At 42.0% G+C, this 13,454-nt stretch overlaps 1 protein-coding gene across 1 annotated transcript; it reads left to right on the top strand.

Annotated features, from left to right (window-relative positions):
• The first annotated feature begins 1,228 nt into the window (after window positions 1-1,228).
• Window positions 1,229-10,951, top strand: LOC139391967 (IgGFc-binding protein-like). The gene is made up of 10 exons (XM_071139571.1): window positions 1,229-1,462; window positions 1,598-2,177; window positions 2,301-2,902; window positions 5,929-6,490; window positions 6,783-6,856; window positions 6,970-7,314; window positions 7,495-8,062; window positions 9,644-9,843; window positions 10,036-10,206; window positions 10,489-10,951. Exons 1-9 carry the CDS (start codon window positions 1,229-1,231, stop codon window positions 10,204-10,206), a joined length of 3,336 nt encoding a protein of 1,111 aa, XP_070995672.1. The 3' UTR covers window positions 10,489-10,951.
• The last annotated feature ends 2,503 nt before the right edge of the window (window positions 10,952-13,454 follow it).

The raw sequence follows: 13,454 nt of genomic DNA, 5'->3' as shown, positions 1-13,454 counted from the left end.
GAGTTTTTTTCCCTCTGGTTGCACATTTAACATGTTGATAGAAATTTGGTAAACCTGATTTAAGTTTCCCTGCGTTAAAGACCCCGGCTTCTAGGAGCGCCGCCTCCGGGTGAGAGCGTTTTCTTGTGTATAGCTCATTCAATGCTGTCTTAGTGCCAGCCTCTGACTGTGGTGGTATGTAAACTTCAATAAAATATAACAAAATGGAAAAAAACACATAACTTTTTCATGTTTCTAAATATGAAGTATACAGGAACCAATAGCACATTAGGCTACTCTTGTTCTGTGCACAAAAGGGCAGTGTGCGTCACGGCAGGATAAGCTGCGTTTCCACAGTTGAAATTCATACCATAGCCAATTGCGTTACCACTAAAACCAGCTTTTCGTTGGTCTTAAATATCCCTATCAGCGCTGCCTGAAAGTAGCACTTGGATCATGTTTTTAAGGACACACCTCAAATATTTCAACACAGCCACTTAAGTGAGCTGATACAGTGCATTCGGAAAGTATTCAGACCCCCAATCAAGCTGTAGAAACATCTCAAGGATGATCAATGGAAACAGGATGCGCCTGAGTTCAATTTTGGGTCTCATAGCAAAGGGTCTGAATACATATGTTTTTTCTTTTTAATAAATATGCAATATTTCTAAAAACCTGTTTTTGCTTGGCCATTATGGGGTATTTTGTATAGAAAACAATATGGCTGTAACATAACAAAATGTGGAAAAATCAAGCTGTCTGAATACTTTCAGAATGCAATGTATAAGACAGTCAAACCTGGCGTTAGGGCTGGAAAATGCCAGTGAGCCTGTTTTTACATGATGAAATTGCGTTTGACACTAGCGCTGCCTTAACGCCACCCCAGAACAAAGCCCTCTAGATAAAACAAAGGGTATTTGCTATGCTGACACTGATAACTTACAATATAAAATGTGTGTGTTAGGTACATATTAGCCCTGCAAATCCACAATGACAGAGATTGTGTTCTATTGACTATCACAAAAAGTGTTCAGCTGACCAAATCTGTGCCAATGGCATAGTATAAAATGTTGCATAATTGCTACAGCTGAACAAAGGACATACAATTATGATATCTAGACAGATCAAATCAATTATAGAGATTTTCTGTCCACTTTGAGGAACATAACATTTACCATTAGAGCACTTTGTAGGACTCTGCTCTGCAGGACCAGCTACTGTCCCACCAAAGATAGGCACCTGCTGGGCAATGGGCGACCCCCACTACCGCACGTTCGACGGCCACTACTACAGCTTCATGGGCAACTGCACCTACATCATGACTAAGAACTGCCATGTTGACAAGGACCACCCAGCCTTTGAGGTGCAGGCCAAGAATGTGGAGGATCGTGCAAACTCGCAGCTTACCTCAGTGGGAATGGTCACCGTCAAGGTTTACGGAGTCAACATTGACATTGTCAACTCTGAATTTGGTCTTGTCCGGGTGAGTGGAGTCACAAGTTTTCTATCTGTGTTATCTGTTCAACAATCCTTGTCTTAGTTTGGTGTATATGGGTGTACTGTATCTGCATGTACCGTGTGTAAATTATTTTTCTAATGTGGTTTGATTTCCTTGCAGATTAACTTCCAGTTGTGGAATCTTCCCATCAGCTTAGACAATGGCAAATTGAAACTCTCCCAGAGTGGATTTTCAGTTGTCCTGGAGACAGACTTTGGTCTGATGGTGCAGTATGATTGGCTGAAGTACCTGGTGGTGACTATGCCCGGGAGCCTGGCAGGCAAGGTGTGTGGCATGTGCGGCAACTTTAATGGCAAACAGGATGACGAACTCACCACTCCCAGTGGCTCCCTTGCCAGTAATGTTGTGACCCTAGGCAAGAGCTGGAGGGTATCAGACAAGGGAGGTGATGCCTACTGCAGAGATGAGTGCACAGGCCAATGTGAGAACTGTGAGAGCGGCTTGGTTAAGCACTTAGAAAGGGAGATCTTTTGCACCTTTCTCACAGAGATAATGAATGGACCCTTCAAAAACTGCAATGCCGCCATTGACTACAAGATCTTCCAGGAGAACTGCTTGTATGACCTTTGTCGGGGCGAGATCATGAAGACGTACATGTGTGACACCCTGCAGGTGTACACCGATGCCTGCCAGAGGGCTGGGATCAGAGTGTACAACTGGAGGGGCATTGCCCATTGCCGTGAGTGACTTGCAAAAACAACTGATCATTTTCAGGAGGATTCGAGCATAAAGGACTGCAAATACTTTATTTCCCATTTCAAATGTTGTAAAACTGAGTGTGTTTTGTGATCTTTTCCCCCAGCCAAGCCTGAATGCCCAGAGCACAGTCACTATGAGTTCTGTGGAAGCGCCTGCCCTGCCACCTGTGAAGACCCAAATTCTCCCTCAAAATGCAAAGCCAGCTGTGTGGAGGCCTGTATCTGTGACGAGGGCCACCTGCGCAGTGGGAACAAGTGTGTGCCGAAGTCCCAATGTGGCTGCCAGTACAAAGGCCACTATGTCGAAGCCGGAACATCTTTCTGGGGGGATGATAGCTGTACCAAACGCTGTAACTGCAGCTCCACTGGTGGGAGTGTTGAGAGCCAGGTGGCCAGTTGTCCACTTGGACAGCAGTGCAAGGTGGTTGATGGCATAAGAGGCTGCTACCCTACAACCTTTTCCTCATGCATGGTGTCTGGTGATCCACATTACCACACCTTCGATGGACAACTCTACAACTTCCAGGGCACCTGTGTGTATCAGATGGCTAGTGTCTGCTCCAATGACACCAGCCTGGAGCACTTTAGTGTTGCCATACAGAACGATGGGCGAGATAAAAAGGTGGGGTCCATCACCAAGCTGGTTGAGGTCAAGGTCTATGGGTACACGATTGTCATCAGTAAAGAGCACCCAGGATTTGTGATGGTAAGAAATTACTTGTAATAAAAATCGCATAGTTTTGATTACAATGCCATCAGAAAATACTCATACCCTTTCATTTATTCCACATTGATTAAATAGTGTACCCCATAATGACAAAGTGAAAACATGTTTTCAGAATTGATTGCAAATTTCTTGAAAATGAAGTACAGAAATATCTGATTTACATAAGTATTCACATGCGTGAGTCAATACATGTTAGAATTACCATTGGCAGCGATTACAGTCGTGAGTATTTCTGGGTAAGTCTCTAAGAGCTTTGCACACCTGATTGTACAATAATTGCAATAATATTTTTGAAATTCTTCATGCTCTGTCAAATTGGATGTTGAGCATTGCTAGACAGCCATTTTCAAGTCTTGCTGTAGATTTTGAAGTCGATATAAGTCCAAACTGTAACTAAAGCCACTCAGGAACATTCAATGTTGCCTTGGTAAGCAACTCCAATATAAATTCAGCAAAAAAAGAAACGCCCCTTTTTCAGGACCCTGTCTTTCAAAGATAATTCGTAAAAATCCAAATAACTTCACAGATCTTCATTGTAAAGGGTTTAAACACTGTTTCACATGCTTGTTCAATGAACCATAAACAATGAATGAACATGCACCTGTGGAAAGGTCGTTAAGACACTAACAGCTTACAGATGGTAGGCAATTAAGGTCACAGTTGTGAAAGCTTAGGACACGAAAGAGGCCTTTCTACTGACTCTGAAAAACACCAAAAGAAAGATGCCCAGGGTCCCTGCTCATCTGCGTGAACGTGCCTTAGGCATGCTGCAAGGAGGCATGAGGACTGCAGAACGTTGCCAGGGCAATAAATTGCAATGTCCATACTGTGACATGCCTAAGACAGCGCTACAAGGAAACAGGACGGACAGTTGATTGTCCTCACAGTGGCAGACCACGTGTAACAACACCTACACAGGATCGGTACATCCGAACATCACACCTGCTGGACAGGTATAGGATGGCAACAACAACTGCCCGAGTTACACTAGAAATGCACAATCCCTCCATCAGTGCTCAGACTGTCCGCAATAGGAGAGAGGCTGGACTGAGGGTTGTAGGCCTGTTGTAAGGCAGGTGGCCAGGGCAATAACCAGCAATAACATTGCCTATGGGCACACTGTTGCTGGACCAGACAGGACTGGCAAAAGTGCTCTTCACTGACGAGTCACAGTTTTGTCTCACCAGGGGTGATGGTCGGATTCGCAATTATCGTCAAAGTAATGAGCGTTACACCGAGGCCTGTACTCTGGACCGGGATCGATTTGGAGGTGGAGGGTCCGTCATGGTCTGGGCTTGTGTGTCACAGCATCATCGGACTGAGCTTGTTGTCATTGCAGGCAATCTCAACGCTGTGCGTTACAGGGAAGACATCATCCTCCCTCATGTGGTACCCTTCCTGCAGGTTCATCCTGACATGACCCTCTAGCATGACAATGCCACCAGCCATACTGCTAGTTCTGTGCGTGATTTCCTGCAAGACAGGAATGTCAGTGTTCTGCCATGGCCAGCGAAGATCCCATTGAGCACGTCTGGGACCTGTTGGATTGGAGGGTGAGGTCTAGGGCCATTCCCCCCAGAAGTGTCTGAAAACTTGCAGGTTCCTTGGTGGAAGAGTGGGGTAACAGCTATAACTGGCAAATCTGATGCAGTCCATGAGGAAGAGATGCACTGCAGTAATTAATGCAGCTGGTGGCCACAACAGATACTGACTGTCACTTTTGATTTAGACTCCCCCTTTGTTCAGGGACACATTATTCAATTTATGTTAGTCACATGTCTGTGGAACTTGTTCAGTTTATGTCTCAGTTGTTGAATCTTGTTATGTTCATACAAATATATACACGTTAAGTTTACTGAAAATAAACGCAGTTGACAGTGAGAGGACGTTTATTTTTTTGCTGAGTTTATATTTGGCCTTGTGTTTTAGGTTATTGTCCTGCTGAAAGGTGAATTTCTCTCCCAGGGTCTATTGAAAAGCAGACTGAACCAGGTTTTCTAGGATTTTTGCCTAGCTTAGCTCTATTCTGTTTTTTTTATATAAAAACTCGCTAGTCCTTGCAGATGAAAAGCATACCCATATGATGCCGTCACCACCATGCTTGAAAATATGAAGTATCAGTATCAAATATCAATGATGTGTTGTGTTGGATTTGCCTCAAACAAAACACTTTGTTTGCAGGGCATAAAGTTAATTTCTTTGGCACGTTTTGCTGTTTTACTTTAGTGCATTATTGCAAACAGGATGCATGTTTTGCTATATTTGTATTCTGTACAGGCTTCTTTCTTTTCACTCTGTCAATTAGGTTAGTATTGTGAAGTACTGTAACTACAATGCTGTTGATCCCTCCTCAGTTGTCTCCTATCACAGCATGTTTAACCTCTACAAGGGTCCACAGGAAAAGTTCTGACACTTCATCTAAAAATAACAGTTCAATTATTTATCACACAATATGTTAATACAAGTTTATAAGGGTTTACACTCAATTACAGAAAGGCAGGCCCTATTTGTCTGTCATTCATCCTCCCTACCGTGCCATGTTACAGATAGTTGTATGTGTGGGGTAGAGATAAGGTAGTCTTTCAAGAATCATGTTAAAACATTCCATATGTTAGCTTAGTAGAAGCCTTTTAGAGGTTAAACACTATTATTTCACTATCTGTGAAACTTAGTGGCGCAGAGGTCTAAGGCACTGCACCTCAGTGCTAGAGGTGTCACTACAGACCCTGGTTTGTGATTAGGAGTCCCATAGGGCGGTTCACAATTGGCCCAGTGTTGTCTGGGTATGGCCGGTGTAGGTCATTGTAAATAAGAATTTGTTCTTAACTGACTTGCCTAGTTAAATAAAAAAATATTTATTTAATCCATTTTAAATTCAGGCTGTAACACAACAAAATGTGGAAAAGTCAAGGGGTGTGAGTACTTTTTGAAGGCACTGTATATGTTAAAAAGGTCAACACTGAGGTTAACTGAACCATTCCTCTACTTTTTTGTTTCCTTCAAAGGTGAATGGTGAACTTGTGAATCTTCCTGTAAAACTCAATAAACTGCACATATACAAGAGCGGTTGGTTTGCTGTGATCAAAACTGACTTTGGGGTGGAAGTGTCCTATGACTGGAACAGCATAGCGACAGTCACCGTCCCCAACACTTATGCAAATGCAATGTGCGGCCTGTGTGGCAACTACAACCACAATCCAAACGACGACATGCAGATGAAGGATGGAAAGCAGGCTGCCACTGCAGAGGAGTTCGGTCAGAGCTGGATATTAACAAAGATCCCTGGTTGTGTGAACGGCTGCAAAGGCCCCTGTCCTGACTGTAGCATCGCCCAGAGGGATCAGTACATGACAAACAAGTACTGTGGCCTCATCAGTGACCCAACAGGCCCCTTTCGTGACTGTCACTCCAAGGTGGAACCCATGGGTTTCGTTCAAGACTGTCTGTTTGATGTCTGTCTGTACCAGGGAAACAGGAACATGCAGTGCAATACCCTAACTGCCTACACAGCTGCCTGCCAGGATAAAGGGGCCATGGTCTACTCCTGGAGGTCAGATCAATTCTGTGGTATGGATGTTTATAAGATTTAAAAAATATTTTTTTTACAAATTACATGTCAGGTAATTTAGATGGTGACTACGCATTTACATTTTGCAATTGTCAATTCTCGTAGATGCCCAGTGCCCTGCAAACAGCCACTATAGGCTTTGTGCCCCGGGCTGTTCAGCCACATGTCAGAGCCTGTCAGCACCCACTGGCTGTGAAGCTCTGTGCAAAGAGGGATGTGCCTGTGATACTGGCTTCCTTCTCAGCGGAGACCAATGTGTTAATCTCTCCCAGTGTGGTTGTCTTCACGAAGGAAGATACTACAAAAATGGACAAGTCTTCTACCACAATGGATTCTGTCAGCAAGAATGCACATGCAATGGCACGGTAGGGATGATGAATGACAGAAAAATAGGACCTACCTTTCTGCAATTGAGTGTAATCCCTTATAAACTTGTATTAACATCTTGTGTACAAAATAATGGAACTGTTATTTTTAGATGAAGTGTCAGAGCTTTTCCTGTGGACCCAATGAGAAGTGTGAGGTGAAGAACGGCGTCAGGGCTTGCCAGCCTGTTGGAAAAGGAGTTTGTTCCATCTCAGGCGACCCACATTACAACACCTTTGACAACAGCACCTATGACTTCCAAGGCACCTGCACCTACACTGCAGCTCAAGGCTGCCATCTGGAAGGCACACACCTCAACCCCTTCTCTGTGGTGGTGGAGAACGAGAAGTGGTATGCTATGTCATCAGCTCCAAAAGTGTCCGTTGCCAAGCTTTTAGCTGTAGAAGTCTATGGTAACATTCTAATTCTACGCAGGAACCAAATCGGAATGATCATGGTATGTATATGATTTTTTTAAATAATGTGTCTGTGTTCCGTTAATGATCTTAAAAAAATAAAAAATAAAAATTGTCATTCATATTGATGACTGACACATCCACACAAAAAAAATCACTCGGATTGAGTTTAATTGCAGCCCAGAAGTGAGTGAGAATCAAACACAACATGTCTTCCCCAGGTGAACGGCATCCTGACTAACCTCCCATTGAGCCTACACAACGGTGCAGTGCAGATTTATCAGGATGGCTCGAATGATGTCATATTGACAGACTTTGGCCTAAGAGTTACCTATGACCTTGTGTACCACGTCACCGTCACTGTCCCTGGCAACTACAGAGGCAAGACCTGTGGTCTGTGTGGCAATTTCAATGGTAACAAGAATGATGAGTTCCTGCTACCTGGTGGACAGATGGCCAAAGACGTCAACTCTTTTGGGGCGGCCTGGAAGGTCAGCATGCCTGGGGTGGTGTGTGAGGACGGTTGCAGCGGAGACTTCTGTCCGAAGTGTAACTCTAAGAAGAAAGCCGTGTTTGGTGCTGACTGTGGTATCATTACGGATCCTAAAGGACCCTTTGCCGCCTGCCACCATGAGATAGACCCAGCCTCTTACTTCAGAGACTGCCTCTTTGATGTCTGTATGGCTGAGGGAGATCAAAAAATGCTTTGCCGCAGTGTTGCTGCTTACATGTTAGACTGTCAGGACTTTGGTGTAAAGATTGAAAGCTGGAGATCACCAACATTTTGCCGTGAGTAGTTTAGGGTTTTTTCTGACACTAGACCAATTTTTCTATAACTCTTTCAGGCTGGTCTCATAGAGTAGATGTAACGTAGTAAAGGAAAATCCAGGACACTCAAATTTTTATGATTTTTATGAAGAATTTTTTATTCATTTAACTAGGCAAGTCAGTTAAGAGCAAATTCTTATTTTCAATGACGGCCTAGGAACAGTGGGTTAACTGTCTTGTTCAGGGGCAGAACAACAGACTTTTACCTTGTCAGCTCAGGGATTCGATCTTGCAGCTTTTCAGTTACTAGTGCAACACTCTAACCACTAGGCTACCTGCCGCCCCAACCATTCAAAACAAAAGGACGGTGGTTGGTTGGGTTAGATGGGTGGGCGTATAACGCTAACGTCCAGCATGCATGTTCTTGTTGGAGTTCGTTCCTTGTCAATCATTGGCTCATTGGTGAAATTAGCATTCTGACAATATCTTTAATTAAATCATTCAAAAACCTTTATTAATGCAATTGCAGACAGAAGTTAACAGGAACATAGCACGCATGTTTCCGAGTAAGTTCTGCAAAATAGAAAAGGTCCAAAGTTGCTTTTATCATGCTTGTAGTCAACCCCCTGTGATGTAACTGCCTACGTCATTAACTTCTACTCATGAGACCAAAACCATGCCTACACATAAACAAGAGTTTGTGTTATCTAAAAGCTTAGCAGTAAATGTCCAAGTTGATTTATAGTGGAATGTCTGACTAGTCTCTTATCGCTTACACTCACTCCCCTGCAGAGTTCTGTCTTCACAGTCACACATTTCTCAGACAGTTTCTTTATAAGAGGCAGAGATTAGAAAAGACTGTGGAACAATATTAAACCTTTATAATGAATATACATATATTGTTAATCTGTAGTCTAGGTCCCTATAAATGTAAGGAGGGAGGGGTATTATAACCCCTCCCCTTCTATAAATACAACATAAGCATATTCAATTATTATAATACATCAAACATTTGGTCCAGCCCCTATCAGGACCCCAAGGTGAACCCCTGACATTCTCATCACAGAAAACTTTTGCATTTTAGCTAATTAGCAACTTTGCAATTACTTACTACTTTTGAGCTACTTTGCAACTACTTAGCATGTTAGCTAACCCTTCCCCTAACCTTAACCCTTTAACCTAACTCCTAGCCCTAACTTTAACCCCTATCCCTAACCCCTAGCTAAGCTAACATTAGTCACCTAGCTAACCTTAGCCATGACAAATTGGAATTTGTAACATATCATATGTATTGCAAATTCTTAACATAATGTATGAATTGCAGTTCGCAAAATATCATGCGAATTGTCATTCGTAACATATCATACGGGTGGTGGACATCCACAAATTAATTACATACCATACCAAACGTACTAAATTTGAGTGTCCCTTATTTTCGTTTACTATGTTACGTCTACCCGAGTCCAGATTGACTCTGCAAATCAGTCCAACATAACTTTCTTTTGGGTTTCACATTCGGATAACCTAATATTTAAAGTCATAACTAAAAGTAATGTTCATGCAAAAGGACTAAACAATAGTTATTTTCTCATATGTCCACAGCATTCTCCTGTCCTGCCAACAGCCACTACCAAACCTGTGCTGAAACCTGTGCAACTCCATGTCCCGGCCTATCTGACACCATCAACTGTCCCACCACCTGTGTTGAGGGATGTGCCTGCGACAAAGACTTCTACTTCAATGGTACTGGCTGTGTTAGCTGGGACCAGTGCAGCTGCTATACTGGTGGACACACCCTTAAGGTAGGGGCACTGCAAGCTGGATACTAAAAGCATACTTTAAGTATTATTTGAAATATGTGAAACATTATTTTACATTTTCAGCTGAAACTGAACCTGGCCATGAAATTAAGAGCTATGTATTTTGGAGCGCTGTCTGTGACTCAAATTTGGATGTGTAAAAGTCTCACTAATATGTGTCTGGGATGTTTTTAGATAGGGGAATCCCTGATTTCAGACAACTGCTTTGCGGTCCACATCTGCCAAAAATCTGGAGTTGTTCTGTCACAGTCTATGGTGTGCCAGAGTGAAGAGAGCTGTCAGGTCAAGGATGGTCTACGGGGATGTTATCCTATCCCGTCACTTAATGCAGGGGTACATGACTGAGTAAGTAGCCACTGACTTCCCCCATTGGTGAGCCACTTCACCATAATGTCATATGATTGTGAACCTAACCATCAATATATGAGACTGTGTGTCAAATAATGGTGTTTGTAGGGTATTGGACTTGAAACTTGTGATTTTAACTTAATGAGGATTTGAAAGTTAAAGTCCACAGTGTCTTTTGAAAACATAACAGCAGGTGTTAGCATTCATTCTTACATGATAGGTTCCAGTGGAGAAGGAAATGATATTCACTCAAAACATCTCTCCCCTTCTCTTTTACAGTGATATGTGAGACAACTGAAGGACATTCTGCTATTGGAGAATCCCAGAAAAAATACATATTCCTTAAATCCCTATGATCATTCGTCAATGATTTGTAACAAACAGTAATTCAAATAATTTAGAGGGAATGCCATCAATACATTTAGAAGGAATGCCATTTTCTGCCAAACCCTAGCTTCATATTTTTAAAACAATTCCAGAAAGTGATTTGGAATGGTCAAATAATTTCAATTGTAATCAAGTCAACCAAATGCTTATCTCATTATAGGTTAGAAATTAGATGTTAAATATTTACTATGTAATAGAAAGGGCTCCCGAGTGGCGCAGTCACCACAGACCCTGGTTCAATTCCAGGCTGTATCACTACCGGCCGTAATTGGGAGTCCCATAGGGTGGTGCACAATTGGCCCAGCTTCGTCCGGGTTAGGGTTTGGCCGGGATAGGCCATCATTGTAAATAAGAAATTGTTTTTAACTGACTTGCCTAGTTAAATAAAGGTAAAATATATATATATATATATTATCTCCATGTAATTTGCTATCTAAATTATACTGAAAAGTATCGTTCCGAATATGCATTCTTGTTAATAAAAAATACAATGAAATATCCATTCATAAACGTGTACAGTGCATTCAGAAAGTATTCAGACCCCTTCCCCTTTTCCACATTTTGTTACGTTACAGCCTTATTCTAAAATTGATTAAATATTTTCTCATCAATCAACACACAATGCCCCATAACGACAAAGAAAAAAGGTTTTTAGAAATGTTTGCAAATTTATAAATTATACACTACCATTCAAAAGTTTGGGGTCATATATAAATGTTTTTTTTTTTTTTGTCCAAACACTAGTCTCAACCTCAACAGCAAAGAGGCAACTCCGGGATGCTGGCCTTCCAGGCAGAGTTGCAAAGAAAAAAGCCATATCTCAGACTGGCCAATAAAAAGAAAAGATTAAGATGGGCAATAGAACAGACACTGGACAGAGGAACTCTGCCTAGAAGGCCAGCATCCCGGAGTCGCCTCTTCACTGTTGACGTTGAGACTAGTGTTTTGCAGGTACTATTTAATGAAGCTGCCAGTTGAGGACTTGTCAGGCATCTGTTTCTCAAACTAGACACTAATGTACTTGTCCTCTTGCTCAGTTGTGCAGCGGGGCCTCCCACTCCTCTTTCTATTCTGGTTAGAGACAGTTTGCGCTCTTCTGTGAAGGGAGTAGTACACAGCGTTGTACGAGATCTTCAGTTTCTTGGCAATTTCCCGCATGGAATAGCATTCATTTCTCAGAACAAAAATAGACTAACAAGTTTCAGAAGAAAGTTCTTTGTTTCTGGCCATTTTGAGCCTGTATTCAAACCCACAAATGTTGATGCTCCAGATACTCAACTAGCCTAAAGAAGGCCAGTTGTATTGCTTCTTTAATAAGCACAACAGTTTTCTGCTGTGCTAACATGATTGCAAAAGGGTTTTCTAATGATCAAATAGTGTTTTAAAATGATAAACTTGGATTAGCTAACACAACATGTCATTGGAATACAGGAGTGATGGTTGCTGAGAATGGGCCTCTGTACGCCTATGTAGATATTCCATTAAAATAAAATCTGCCGTTTCCAGCTACAATAGTCATTCACACCATTAACAATGTCTACACTGTATTTCTGATCAATTTGATGTTATTTTCATGCACAGAAAATGTGCTTTTCTTTCAAAAAACAAGGAAATGTCTAAGTGACCCCAAACTTTTGAAAGGTAGTATATGTATGTGTATATATATATATATATATATATATATATATATATATATATATAATCCCGCCATGACCGTGAGTTCCATAGGGCGGCGCACAATTGGCCCAGCGTTGTCTGGGTTAGGGGAGGGTTTGGCCGAGGAGGCTTGACTTGGCTCATCGTGCTCTAGCGACTCCTTGGGGCGGGTGCCTGCAGGCTGACTTCGATCATCAGTTGAACGGTGTTTCCTCCAACACATTAGTGCAGCTGGCTTCCGGGTTAAGCGAGTGGGTGTTAAGAAGCGCGGTTTGGCGGGTCATGTTTTGGAGGACGCATGACTTGACCTTTGCATCTTCCGAGCCTGTTGGGGAGTTGCAGCGATGAGCGATTTTACGGACACAGTATATTTTACATTCGTTTTCTTGTCATTTTTAGTCCCAACCTTCAGCTCCACTCAACTATCGTTGAACACCGTCCAGTTTATTTCTATTTGCCATTTATTTTTCAACTGTGCTGTATCACAAAAGTTCAACCTTTATATAATCTCTTGTTTCTAAAGATTGTAAATTAAAAATAAACATTTTTGCAAAAAGTATTATGATATTATTGATCGATTTAAGTATGACTTTTCAAATCACCCAGCAGGCTCCAGGCAAATGTTGTAATTCTTCAGCTTTTCCTGAACCTGCAACCAAAAACAAGCCACATATGGACAGTACAAAAACAGATTATCTAAATGATTCTGTCTGTTCGCAGCAAAATCTGCAGAGCTGGGATGGTTGTAAACCCCATAAATATATATATATATAACATTCAATTGGTTGCAAGAATTTTGTATAATAATTTACATTTAATAACTCAAAGTTTTGAATCCAGTGTTGTTTTGTGTATCAGTTACCATGTGCCATGGAATCGGTACATCGAAAATCTCTTCACAACTATTTTGCAATCTATTTGGCCCAGCTGTCATTTTTTGGTACACATGTGGGCACCTAAAACCGCGAGCAACTGCGGCCCCTCACGAGGAGTTCAGATTTTTTGTGGCCCCCACCCCCATCCAAGTTCCTCATCCCTGGTGTACAGTGAATTCGGAAAGTATTCAGGCCCCTTGACTTTTTCCACATTTGGTTACGTAAAAATTAAATCACATTTTATTTGTCACATACACATGTTTAGCAGATGCTACTGCGGTTGTAGCAAAATGCTTGTGTTTCTAGCTCAAAAAGTGCAGTAATCTC

This window comes from Oncorhynchus clarkii, chromosome 32 (genome assembly GCF_045791955.1).
Source record: "Oncorhynchus clarkii lewisi isolate Uvic-CL-2024 chromosome 32, UVic_Ocla_1.0, whole genome shotgun sequence".
NCBI classification, from domain to species: Eukaryota; Metazoa; Chordata; class Actinopteri; order Salmoniformes; family Salmonidae; genus Oncorhynchus; species Oncorhynchus clarkii.
The sequence above is the reverse complement of the archived record's forward strand: the minus strand, read 5'-3'. Positions and strand labels throughout refer to the sequence as shown.

Excerpts from the sequence above, each read along its gene's own strand:
- LOC139391967 (XM_071139571.1), top strand. The coding sequence starts at position 1,229 with ATGGGCGACCCCCACTACCGCACGTTCGACGGCCACTACTACAGCTTC. Across the intron at positions 6,491-6,782 it reads GAGGTCAGATCAATTCTGTG|GAAGATACTACAAAAATGGA; the intron begins GTATGGATGTTT and ends GTCTTCACGAAG. Across the intron at positions 6,857-6,969 it reads AATGCACATGCAATGGCACG|ATGAAGTGTCAGAGCTTTTC; the intron begins GTAGGGATGATG and ends TGTTATTTTTAG.